Source organism: Alexandromys fortis, unplaced genomic scaffold (assembly GCF_014885135.2).
Source record: "Alexandromys fortis isolate MF-2015 unplaced genomic scaffold, M_Fortis_MF-2015_v1.1 scaffold_37, whole genome shotgun sequence".
Classification (NCBI taxonomy): Eukaryota; Metazoa; Chordata; class Mammalia; order Rodentia; family Cricetidae; genus Alexandromys; species Alexandromys fortis.
The window spans coordinates 3832748-3845913 of record NW_026067914.1 but is presented as its reverse complement, the minus strand read 5'-3'; the positions used below and the strand labels follow the sequence as shown (position 1 = coordinate 3845913).

Below are 13166 nucleotides of genomic sequence, written 5' to 3'. Positions count from 1 at the left end.
ATTCCAGAAATGTCCACAAACTGAGACCACCAAGGTACCACCCAGGAACAGGCCGATCGGCATCCAAGGGGAAAATATCTAATGTTCCAACTGTTGTAGACAGGATTGCCAGATGCCTTAGCCCAGCACGCACAAACCCTCTTTTACCAAGATACCCTTAGACAAATGTCAGCCAGTCAGAGTCTTGAACCCTGGAAATCCCCTACCCCCAACCTCTACTATGATAAAAATCTACCCCACCTGGACTCAGCGTTCTCCAATTGCATCAATGCATCGGACACATGGAGGGGCCAAGCCCAAGTCTGAATAAAGGGTCTTTGTTTTTATATATGAGTTCAGACTCCATGGTGGTTTTGGGGGACCTGATATCTGGGCATAACATGCACCACATGCATGCAGTCCCTGAAAGTTCAGAAAAGGTCATCAGATCTCCGGAACTGGAGATGGTTGTGAACTGCCCTGTGTGTGCTGGGAATTGAACTCAGGTCCACTAGAAAAGAGTAGTCAGTGCTTTTAACTGCCTATCCCTCTCTCCAGTCCCAAGTTGTTTTGTTTCTGATGTTTTCTAATACTTTTGAACAGCGGTTGACCCATGGATAACTAAAATTACAGAAAACAAAGCAAGATAAAGATCTAATGTACCAAAAATAAAAATTATTGATTTATAAACAATCAGTTTTGTCTTTGCATGTTAATTTACTTTCATTTTTTAGATCACAGGAGAGTATTCAAGCGTGCTAATCTTGCTTTTTTAACCCCTTTAGTTCTGCTTCTGATTAACTTTTTGTTAACTGAAATATGTCACTCTGAAAACATGGTTTTTATGTTTAAAGGCTCATCCTGAGAAAGACTCAATACTGTACTGGAATCCCAAACACCCAATGTAGTCACTGCCCAACTGAAGTTAGGGACACAACTGCTAAGCACCAAAAACTGGGCTATTTCCAAATTATGATGTAATAAGACAGTCCCTTAAGCAGTCTGGCAAACAACTTGGAACAGTTTTTCCAATCTCAAGACTCTGGAGGTCAAAAGACCTTTTTATAGGGGTAGCCTAGGGTCACCTGCATGTCAAACATTTACATATATGTCTAACATCTTTGTTTTTGTTAGCATTGTTAATCTATAGCTATTTTGGTAAACTGAGTCATACAGGAAACTGTTATGTTTCTATAATAGTACACTATGTGAAGATCAGGAAAATTCCCAGTCTGTTTGTAGACTGTATTTATGAGTTAAAAGTCTTATCCTGATACTAAAAGGAGTTTTAATTCAGAAGTTAATATTTTTCTTATAAACTGTTAAATGATGATTAAGCCTTGAGATGTTTAGAACTTTACTTACAAAGTCATGCAAAAAACTAATGTATTCAAATACAGGAAAAATTTATCTAGCCCTTTATATGTGTTCAAGGAATGGCTTGAAACAAATAACTAAAAGCAAACAAGAGTTTTGACTATTGTTTGGCTCAAGTCCTCAAACTGTCAGAGATTTGCTGAATATAGCATTTAGATTCTCAGATCCTATCAATGAATCCCAAGATCTCAAAGAAGGCAGTGGACACAGCAACAGTCAACTCTACCTGGACTATGGTAATTCTAACCAACTGACCACTAGGCAAGACTGCCCTGATGACCCACCTTCTGTCAAGGCTCTGCCCAAACTGTGGACAAGCAGGACACTAGAGAGTTGATGTCCCACTTTGCCTAGACCAGGTGAGGCCAGTTTCCTCGTATTCCTCCTCCACAAGAAAGACTCACCCACTGGGCCTGGCAGCCAAGACTGCTCTCCTGACCTCTGCCCTCATTGTCACAGAGTCTGTAGAAGCCTGCTCCTACAAAGTCAGCTTGGGTTCCTGGGATCCTCAAGGCCAAAGGAAAGTCAGATGAAAGAATTGAGGCAGAAAACAGAATAGAATTGGGAGGTTTGTCTGGTCATGCCAAAACAACCAAGCAGTCCAGAGTTTATTTCAGAACTTGCTTATATAAAAAAGCAGAACAGCTGGGGGTGGTGGCGTACGCCTTTAATTCCAGCACTCGGGAGGCAGAGGCAGGAGGATCTCTGGGAGTTTGAGGCCAGCCTGGTCTACAAGAGCTAGTTCCGGGACAGGCACCAAAGCTACAGAGAAACCCTGTCTCAAAAAAACAAACAAACAAACAAACAAAAAAAAAACAGAACAAAGCACAGCACAGATGGTCAGTCAGTGTCTAACCCCAAGACCATTCCTGTCCTTGAGTGAGCAGCCTCCTCTCCAACACAGACTTGCTGCTCAGAAGAAGTCTCACTTTCTATCTTGATGTCGTCAGCAGTATATTTTCTACTAGTTAGATAGAGTGTTCTTTTCACGCAGGCTAAATCAGAAGTTTCTCACAGCCCTTAAGTCATTGCTAGGATCGGAGAAGCTCTGTCTGTCATCTAAGTTTAAATATCTTGAATGCCATATTCAGCAAATCTCTGACAGTTTAAGGACTTGAGCCAAACTTCAGACTCGATTTTACCTTCAGGGTGAAATAAAGTTTAGGTTCCCAAGCCCTAGGATAGCTGAGAACTTTCCAATGGCTGACCAACCTCCTCCTTACACAACATAAACAGTCTGTTGTGCCCCTTAGTTCTCTAAAATATTATGGTTGTCCTATGGAGAGACAAAAGAAATGAATCTGCTTGGTTGGACTAAAAAGCTTTCATTCTGTATCTGTTGACAAAGATGGAGCACACGAGGAGAATCCCTGATCTTTGATTCCTGATTGGAGAAACTTTTAAATGTAACTTGGCAACAACTGTTTGTGATTTTTGTGCTTATAACCCCCACTTCTGGCCCTGTTTGGGGTCGTCGGGAGAAGCAAGGCTCCCAAGTCCTTGTCCTGCAGCCCTGGATCAGCGACTCCACTTACAAAGTGAGTTATCAAAGACTTTGGAACCCACAAGTGTTGTCTCTCTCCTTCCTCATGGTGCACAGCATAGTCTAAGTCTTAGAAAGGCACACTCAGGGGCAAGACCTGGTTAATAACATTTTGTTAAAGACATTTTGAAGAGGAAGCGACCCCTTTGTGGGAGGCATGTGACAGAAGTAAAGGCAGCCACTACAGCAATACTTCGTCTGTGCCTTGGCTTCTGCTCTAACTCCTGTTGAAATGATTACTCGGAAGACCATAGACCAAAACAACTCCATAGCCCTGAGTTCTTACATTAGCAGGTCAAAACCCAGTTCAGGAGCCAGCTGAGATGACTCAGTTGGTAAAATGCTTGCCATCAAGCATGAGGACCCAAGAGGAGATCTCCAGGACCTGTAAGTGTTGGACTCTGGCTTCCAAACACCGAGAAGGAGTCGCCCCCAGAGACCATCTCACACACTACAGCCGATGCAAAAGCATGAGGATTTTATTAATTCTGTCATGACAGGGTCCCCCAGCATTCGGGAAGCCGAGGGACCTCGAATAGCGGGTACAGTCTACTTTTAAAGGGGCCACAGAAGCAAGGGGGGGTTGTTCTTTGACTATTCTGATTGGCTTATTTGAAAGGGCTATTACCAATAATTGACTGGAGAGCTGTTGCCAGATCAGATGAGCATACGTATATGGGTAATTGTTCAGGAACTGAGTACTTGCGAGGGTAGCTGTTAGGTCCTTGGTTCCCAGGGGAGGAGGGGAAGCACTATGGCACAGAGGCTGAGAGGATTTAGAATTGTCAAAAATGGCTTCAGGATTGTCTTAAAGTCTTTTTGTTTGTTTGTTTGTTTGTTTGTTTGTTTGTTTTCGAGACAGGGTTTCTCTGTCTTAAAGTCTTACATTAGAAGCTGGGCAATCACATGCTGGGGAAGTGGAGTCCAGACAGAAGTACTTCTGGGGCTCACTGCAGTTTGCTGACCAGCTAGTCATGAGGAATTAGTGAACTCTAGGTTCTGTAAGAGATGCTGTTATTAGCCGGGCGGTGGTGGCGCACACCTTTAATCCCAGCACTCAGGAGGCAGAGGCAGGAGAATCTCTGTGAGTTCGAGGCCAGCCTGGTCTACAAGAGCTAGTTCCAGGACAGGAACCAAAAAGCTACGGAGAAACCCTGTCTCGAAAATCCCCCCCCCCCCAAAAAAGAGATGCTGTTATTGACCTTTGACCTCCACTCATTTGTATGTGCATTTGCACACATAAGTACATGTGCATGCACTATACACACAGCAAAATTCAGATTTGCTATTAAATGCTCACATTATGCACACATTAGAAAAGTGGTACATTATTTGTGTTTTAATAAATAAAGCTTGCCTAAAGGTCAGAGGGCGAAGCAGTCATACTAGTTAGCCATACAGGCCAGGGAGTAGTGGCACACACCAGTCAAGGACTTGGAAGACAGAGGCAGATGGATCTCTGTGAGTTCAAGGCCTCCCTGGGCTACACAAGATTGAATCTGTCTAAATGAGAAACAGAGCTCACACAAAGGTGATCCCAGCACTTGGGATCCGATGCTTTCAATCCCAACACTAGGGAGATGGAGACAGGAGCAATATGACTGGGTGGGGAGAAGAATCAAAGGGGAACTTATTGGAATGTGGAGTTTGAGGATTCATGGAGCTAGGATCTCACCCCTTTGATCTGAAGATTTGGTAGAGGTAAAAGGGTCTCTCTAGTGGTTGGCTGTTTTGTTATTCTGATCTTCAGGTTGAACCCCAATATCTGTCTCTGGGTTTTTATTATTTGTGCTACACATCAGAAACGTGACTGGGGCTGGAGAAATGGTCAGGAGCACTGACTGCTCTTCCACAGGACCTGAGTTTGGCTCCCAGTGCCCACATGGTGACTTATAACCGTCTATAACTCCAGTTCTAGGGGATCTAATGTCCTCTTCTGACCTCCACAGACACCAGGCATGCATGTGGCGTAGAGACAGATACAAGCAAGATACTCATACACATAGAATTTAAAAAAAAGTCTTAAAACCATCTCCAGTGCTAGGGGATACAATACCATTTCTGTCCTCTGAGGGTACCAGACACACGTATGGCACACATTTATGTATGAGCAACACACTCTAACATGTTCTTATCCATAAAAGAAAAAAATTTTTTTTTTGGTTTTTCAGGACAGGATTTCTCTTTGTAACAGCCCTGGCTGTCCTGGAACTAGCTCTCGTAGACCAGTCTGGCTTCAAACACACAGAAATCCATCTGCCTCTGTTTCCCAAGTGCTGAGATTAAAGTTATGTGTCACCACCATCAGGCTAAAATAAAATCTTAAAAATGAAGAACTGAGCCTCAGCATCGTGGCCTGTATCCCCAACATTTTGGAGGCAGAGAGAGGAGAGACATGACTCTTAAGGTTTGAGCTATACAGAGAGTTTGAAATCACTGTAGGCTATATGACTGTTTGCAAAATCAAAGTTGGGAACTAACCTCATATTAAAGAGTGCTTACTCTTTTAAGAAAAAATTGGAGCTGGTCATGGTCACGCACACCTTTAATCCCAGCACTCAGGAGGTTGAGGCAGGCGGATCTCTGAGTTTGAGGCCAGCTTGGTCTACAGAGTGAGTTCCAGGACAGTCAGGGATACACAGAGAAACCTTGCCTTGAAAAACCAAAATAAATAAATAAATAAAAATAAAAATTGGGGGCTTGACTTAGTGGTTAAGAGAATGAGCTGGGACTTTTGCTCCTTTCCTGGCACCAACATAGAGGTTCACAAGTTTCAGTGTTTCAGGTTCTAGGGAGCTATGATGGCATCTTCTCGCCTTCAAATGAAGAGAAAATTACATTACTTTGTACGTGTATGCTCGATTATATACTTAGGCATAATGCATATTGCCATCAGAGGACAACTTGTGTGAATTGGTTCTCTCCTCTCACCATATGGACCGTGGGGATTGCACTCAGGTAGCTTGCCTCAGTGCCAAGCACCTTTATCCACTGAGTCATCCTGTAAGTCCAAGGAATACATTATTTTAACCAACCAGAGATTACGGACTAATTTCCAAGAACTTCCCCTGGAATGATCCAAAGTGACTGCTCTACTGTAATCAATCAATTACTTTCTCTGCTCTGGCTCTTTGCTCCTTCTTGCCCCGTAGGCAGAGACCTAAATGGTTTGCTGTCCCTGCCCATCTGAATCACGGTGTTCAGAAAAACTAATATCCTGATGTAACCTATTTTATCTTTTAGTACACCATTGCTTTTGTTTCATTGGTCAATTATTAAAAGATATAATGAAGTCACCCTTAAGTGATATCTTAGAATTATTTCTAGAAGAGGTTTGATCTCATGGGCACTCTTAAGCATGTCTTATGCATGTTAATGGTGATGGGTGATGGAAGAGCTAGTGTCTATTTTTCTTTTCCCTCTCGGGTTCTGCAGTTTAAAGTTTAATAAATCATACATCTCAAAATTTCATCTACGTAACTACCGAGTAACTGAAATAGCTATTTAGGAGCTTAAGGTTATGGTGACATAGTCAATTTCATCTGTAAAATTTTACTCCAGGACCTAATGACTTATTCTAGCATAGGCAAATTAAGTGACTTTTGTGTTTTGTAAATCTCTGAGACAGATACAAACTTTGTTGCTACAAATTATATAGATCTTGCACATAGGAACAGTAACTTTTGCCTTCAGAACTATTTATTTTTATTAATTCATTGAGGAAGCAATCAGACTACCTGTCCAGCGATTGTACTATGAAGAAAGACTGATGTAACATGTGGTGGGTGGGCCTTATTTAGTTGAAGGTTGACAAAGTTCTACAGATGGCTGCGAGAGTTCCTGAGGTTTCATTTGTTAACTAAAGCATGAGAGGTGGAATCGAGGGTCCGGAGCTGGATGAAGAGTCCGTGACTTCAGGGCACTGTGCTCCGAAGTTGCTTATTGCTTTAAATGTCTGGTGAAGTTGGAAATGACGAAGTTGGAATGGCAAGGTTTTAAGGCATGCTGAAGATTTTTTAAATCTGCATTTTGGAGGCTAGAGATCCACTACAGAGCCTTGTTTATGCCCAGTAGCCACAGACTTACAGTTCCTGCTTATTAATAAGCTTGCATTTTATTCCAAGGACAATGGAAACATTAGATAATGATTATCATTGAAGACATACAGATAAACAAAACATAAATAGAGATAGGACACTTATTGTGGAGCTCATGAGTAACTTTATTAAAGTATTTTCATTCTTGAGTGGACAAGAAGGCTTGTAGGTAAAGATGTTTTCTACTAAACCTGTTACCTGAGTTCCACCTCCAGAACCCAGAGGGGGAAGAATGGCTTTGTGAGTTGTTCTCTGATCTCCAAATGCCCACCATGGCATGTTTATGTCACTTCCCCAACAAATAAACACACGTGAAAATTAAATATTTTCACTTGGCTTGATAACACACACCTTTAAAAACAACACTTGGGAATAAGAAGCAGTGGGTCTCTGATTTCCTGGTCAGCCATTGGTTTCATAGTGAGACTCTGATTTTAGCTGGGTAGTGGTGGTGCATGCCTTTAATCCCAGTACTCGAGAGGCAGGCAGATCTCTGTGAGTTCAAGGCCAACATGGGCTACAAGAGCTAGTTCCAGGACAGGTTTCAAAGCTACAGAGAAACCCAACCAACCAACCAACCAAACAAACAAAACCCAAACTTCTTTTTCATTCAACCAAGTATTTCTTTTAGATTTTAAAAATAGAATGAGCGACAAACCATTAATTTATAGCATAAGTAAGGAACTAAGTTGTAAGAAAACTAAAATAAATCAGACACACAGTAGATATGTTAACATTTGGAGCCCTTGCTCAGTAAACAAGGCTTGCCAAGTCAGTGGGAGTCTGTGACTGAGGGTAAGTTCTTGTAACTCAGTTTTCTGGCTTCGTTCTCAGAACTTGAGTCATATGCTGGTTTCTTCCTTCAAGTGTACAGAGAAGGTGAGCAACTGTGTGAGCTTCGTCATGCACATCACAGAGGAAAAGCAGCACCTAAAGAAGAAGATACTGTTGACTTCTCCTTAGAAATACGCGAGGACTGTCACTTCTGCAAAGGAGTCAGAAAAAGTTCAAGTTTTTGTACCACCACGGTTTGAACGGGGATGCACTCTCGGCGGCGCGTTCCCTCCGGACCACTAGGTGGCAAGAGTGCGAAAGCCTCACTTCCCGCCCGGACCGGCCGCTCTTGGTGACGCGGACTGAGAGACGGTACTTCCGGTCAGTCCTGCCGGCAGTGGCGCGCTGCTTGCGCGGGTTCTACAGCGGAGGCTGTGAGGCTCGGTTAGCCATGGAGCACTCGGGACCCAGCGAAGGTGAGTTCGCCGCGGCCAGCGGGGCTGGTGGGCCGTGCGGGGGAGCCGGAGCGCCGCGCTGACCGGCTGTTTGTCTTCCCTTTCTCGTACAGTGACAGGCGCAGACGCGGCGGGACCCGACCCTCAGCTGGCTGTCACCATGGGCTTCACAGGGTTCGGTGAGTGACTGCCCCCGGCAGAGCCCAGCCCGGTTTTGCAGAGGGCTCAAGAGCTGAAGGTTAGGAGAGCTGTCACTTTGGACCGGCGCCTTCTGCCGGGCCAAGTCCTAATCGCTTCGGTCACATTTAATTTGTTGAGGTCACTTCAGTTGACACTTGGGAACCTTGGCTGAAAGGGATTACTGTTGTGACCCAGTCCGAGAAGGATATTTATTGGTGGCCATTAAATAATATTATGGTGGTTATTGAGTTCTTCCTTTTGGTTAGTCTTTCTCGTCCGGAATCCGCACTTCAATCTTGCTGTAAATCCTAGATATGACAAGTTATTAGATGACTTTAAAAACAAGTTTCAAAAGACGTGGTTATTTGTTAAACACATTAGTAATAACACAACTCAAATGGAAATTATTTTGTAATTTTATTTGGGAACAAGTGGCCCACTAATGTGTCTAGTTCTCATTCATTTATCCATCTATTCTGTCTTCTAGGACTCTAACTAATCCGTCCACTAAAGAGTAGTTACAGTATTTACCTTTCATCCTGGCTTCTTATTTTTTAAAAGCTAATTGAATATATGTTTATGCTTGTGAGTGGGTATTTTTCCTGGATGTAGCTATGCACCACATGCCTGCAGTGCCCATGGATGCCGGATGAGGGTCCTGGACCCTATGGAACTAGAGTTACTGATGGTTGTGAGCTACGGTGTGGTTGCTGGGAACCAAACCGATGTCCTCTGCAAGAGGAGTGAGTGCTCTTAGCTGCCGAGCCATCTCTCTAGTGGCTCATTCTAACTTCAGAAGTTCCCCTCCGCCCCCAGTGTAACAGTCCTGGGTATCCTGGAATTTCCTTTGTAGACCAGGCTGGCTTCAAACTCGCTGAGTTCTGCCTGCCTCTGCCTCCCGAGTGCTGGGATTAAAGGCGTGCACCATCACCACCCAACAACTTCAGAAAGTTTGGAGCATTACAAAGAAAAAGAAATCAAGACTTCAGATTTAATTTTTCACTTTTCCTGTTGCATATTGAAAACTAATATTATACTTATTAAACATTGTTCTTTAAGACAATATTGTGTAGATTTTCAAGTGTTATATTCTTCCAAAGCGCGAATTTAATTTTTGGTAATATCAACAGGGCTTCCTGCATGCTAAACGCCTGACCTACACTGCTAGCCCAAACTTGGTTTATTTTACTATCTATAGAGTAGACTACACAATAAGATCTGTATCACTTACAGTTTTTCCCTACGTAATTCCCAGTTTTTATTTTATTTTTTTTTGTTTTGTTGAGGTAGAACCTGACTGTATTCCTAGGTGGCATGAAGTGTGAGACTCTCCTGCCTCAGCCTCTCACGTGTTGGCATGTGACACCATATCTATCTTTTGGGTTTTATCAGTAATGCTAAAGGAATGTTTCGGGAATGTGTGCACATAATGTGTGTATGAATGAATGTGCATGGCTTGTGTTCAGGCATGTAGAAGCCAGAGATTGGCATCTAGTATCTTTATCAGTTGTTCTCTGCTTCCATTTTTGTGACAGTGTATCACTGGGCCTGGAGCCCACAGTTCAGCTGGCCTAGCTAGCCAGGGAGCCTCAGGGATCTTCCATTCTAGGGCCCAAACTCCGGGTCTCATGCTTGAGCGTCAAGCCCTGTTCCGACTGAGTCATCTCCCCAACTCCTAATGAAAACGTTTTCATGAATAACACTATTTTTTGGTAATGTGGTCTGTACTCTCGTAAGCAGGGTGATGAGACCCAGTTCTACAGCCTCACCTCTCGTATTTACTGTTTGGTTCTTTGAGAACTTTCTACTGTGTTTAAGATAATGTACTAATAGTTAGCTGTTATATTTGTATATATATTTAACTGCTCTGGTAACAGGTTGTTATAAATTTAACACTTTAAAACAGCACAAAGGATTGTGGGTTTAGTCTAATATAGAGCCGTTACCCAGTAAGCATAGGGCTCTAGGTTTGACCCCCAAATCCCACAGATTTATTTTCTGGTAGCTCTGTAAATTGTCTGTTCATGTGAGCTGTATTGATTTCCCTGTTGTAGACATCAAGGCTGAAATCAGTTTAAAACATGCACTTACTGTCATCTGGTAGCTCTGTTAAGAAAGGAAGCTGTTTAAGCTGTTTTTATGAACAGTACAGTTCATAGTAATAGGACTGAGCTATTTGCTCTCTGGCTATCTCTTAGCGCATTAGAATATCTTTAACTCTCATGTTGCCACCTTAACCTGTGGGTTGCAACCCCTTTGGAGCTTGGACGATCCTTTCACAGGAATCGAATATCTGATATTCTACATATCAGATATTTACATTACAATTCACAACAGTAGCAAAATTACAGTTATGAAGTAGCAATGAAATAATCTTTTCTATACATTTGTTTGAGAGGGGGTCTTATTTATCCCAGACTCACCTTGAACTTGCTGCACAGGTAAGGATGCCCTTGAACTTCTTATCCCTTTGCCTCCAAGTGCTGAGTGCTGAGATTTTAGGCACGTGTTTGCATTGCTGTGGCTCAAACCCTGGACTTCGTGGTACTAGACAGTTTTACTGCATCTCGGAGTCAGATAGGCTCTGTCTAGTCTGTATTCTGGTTATGTCTGACGAGTTCCTTTGCCATGTTTTAGGGTATTTTCTTAGATTCCAACAATCAAAGTATGGGTATTTCTCATTTTCCCTGACAGTTTAATGCTGTTTCAAGGTGTAGACATCTAGCTAAGTTAGGTGAGAATGAGAAAGCTGGCTGGCTAATGTTCAGTAGGTTCACAGTCCTAATTTAATAATCTAAAATTTGTGCGTATTGAGTATTAAGTTCTCAAAAGTTTTGGAATTTGGCTTACGGTGTCGGTGGATACCTATAATAATCCCAACATTTGGGAGGCTGAGACAGGATTGTGAGTTCAAGGCTAGCCTGTGGAATGAAGCAAGACTATGTCTCTAGAAAAACTGACAACAAAACGTTTTGTATTTTATGTTTTGAATTAGGGATGCTAAACTAGTAATATCTGTATAAATATTCCAACAAACAAACAAGTCTTGATACTTGAAACATTCTGGTCCCAAGCATTTTGGATAAAGGTTATTAAACTTGTATTTTTCTCCCTTACTGTTTTATCACTATCTTAGGAACATGCTGTCAGGTAGACAGACGGAGTGCTTATTGACCAGTTAGTAAAACTGGAGTGCCTATATCTGGGCAGTGGTGGTACATATATTTAATCCCAGCACTCGGGAGGCAGAGGCAGGCAGATTTCTGTGAGTGCAAGGCCAGCCTGGTCTACAAGAGCTAGTTCCAGGACAGGCTCCAAAGCTACAGAGAAGCCCTGTCTCGAAAAACCAAAACAAACAAACAAAACCAAAAAAATCCTAGAATGCTTAGAGCCTTTGGTCAGCTCATTGCAAGACAGTCACAGTGATGTTTATTCTCCTAGGGAAGAAAGCTCGCACATTTGACTTAGAGGCCATGTTCGAGCAAACTCGAAGGACAGCTGTGGAAAGAAGCCGGAAAACACTGGGTAAGAAGCACCGATATTTTCCCTTGTACTGTCTTAAATATTGCATAAACATACAACTGTGTTGACAGTGATAAGGCTGAAAAAAAAACGTTGTTTTTACTTACAAGCACCCATCTTTAGTCAGAATTGTTAGACTGTAACTGTTGGCTCCTTTGAAGCAGAATTTAAAGCATTTATTTTCCATCTGAAACATGACAAAATTTGTATTTTGCTTGGATGAAGAAGGTCTACATACCAGAATCTTGGAAAAGTATGGTCTGTGGGGGCTGGAGAGATGGATCAGTGTTTAAGAGGACTGGCTGCTTTTCCAGAGGACCTGAGTTCAATTCCCAGTACCCACCTACATGGCTGCTGTGATTCCCGTCTCAGGGGATCTGATATGCTCTTATGGTCTCTGTAGATCGTAGGCACCTGTGGTTCACAGACATAGATGCAGGCTAAACATTCATGCACAAAATGTGTTTTCTGAGCAAACAAGGATTCACTGTTGTTATAATTTATTGGAAACAGAATAGCAGTTTCTTTATTATCTCTCCTCCCGCCTCTGTCTGACTTTCGTTTCATTTTTTTCTTTCCTGCTTACAGGAAGGCTGGGCCAGAGGTGGCTGTCACCATTGCTTGTTGACCCAGACAGTGTAGAACATTGTGACATACACTGAATGTGGCTGCTGCTGTTGACTCCCTGCTTTAATGAGCTGTAGGAGATACTTATTGGAGCCTTATTTCAGCCTGGCTTGATAGTGGGTGGCTGGCATTTCTAGGTACCACCTCTGTGTCTGCAGAGGATGCTGGTGCTGTGCTTTCTTTGGATCTAACTCAGATCTCTCTTACACTAGAAGAAGGTCTGGAGTCTGGGAACAACTGGATTTAAATCAGTGCTGTGATAGTACTTGTCATGTTGATTTCTTGAGTCTTGTTTATTTTCTTGTATTATTATTATTTTTTTTTTTGTAGTTTTGAAACAGGGTTACACTCTGTCATCCTGGGTGACTGAAACTCCTTATGCAGACCAAGCTGGCCTTGACTTTTGCCAGTGTATCTACCTCATGCTGAGACTATAAGAATGAGCCACCAGGGGGCTGGAGAGATGGCTCAGAGGTTAAGAGCATTGCCTGCTCTTCCAAAGGTCCTGAGTTCAATTCCCAGCAACCACATGGTGGCTCACAACCATCTGTAATGGGGTCTGGTGCCCTCTTCTGGCCTGAAGGCATACTCACAGACAGATGCATAATAAAT

The 13166-nt window shown here is 42.7% G+C and overlaps 1 protein-coding gene across 3 annotated transcripts in view; it reads left to right on the top strand.

Moving 5' to 3' along the window:
• The first annotated feature begins 8106 nt into the window (after nucleotides 1-8106).
• Wdr70 (WD repeat domain 70) overlaps nucleotides 8107-13166 on the top strand; it is a 199385-nt gene continuing 194325 nt past the window's right edge. The window contains exons 1-4 of one of the 3 annotated variants that reach the window (XM_050139060.1): nucleotides 8107-8246; nucleotides 8339-8404; nucleotides 11847-11930; nucleotides 12516-13165. In XM_050139060.1, the coding sequence (XP_049995017.1) occupies nucleotides 8222-8246; nucleotides 8339-8404; nucleotides 11847-11930; nucleotides 12516-12589 (249 nt within the window). In that variant the 5' untranslated portion in view covers nucleotides 8107-8221 and the 3' untranslated portion in view covers nucleotides 12590-13165. Of the gene's footprint in view, nucleotides 8247-8338; nucleotides 8405-11846; nucleotides 11931-12515; nucleotide 13166 lie in introns of those variants that run through there. The other 2 variants (XM_050139058.1, XM_050139059.1) reach the window with 2 other exon arrangements.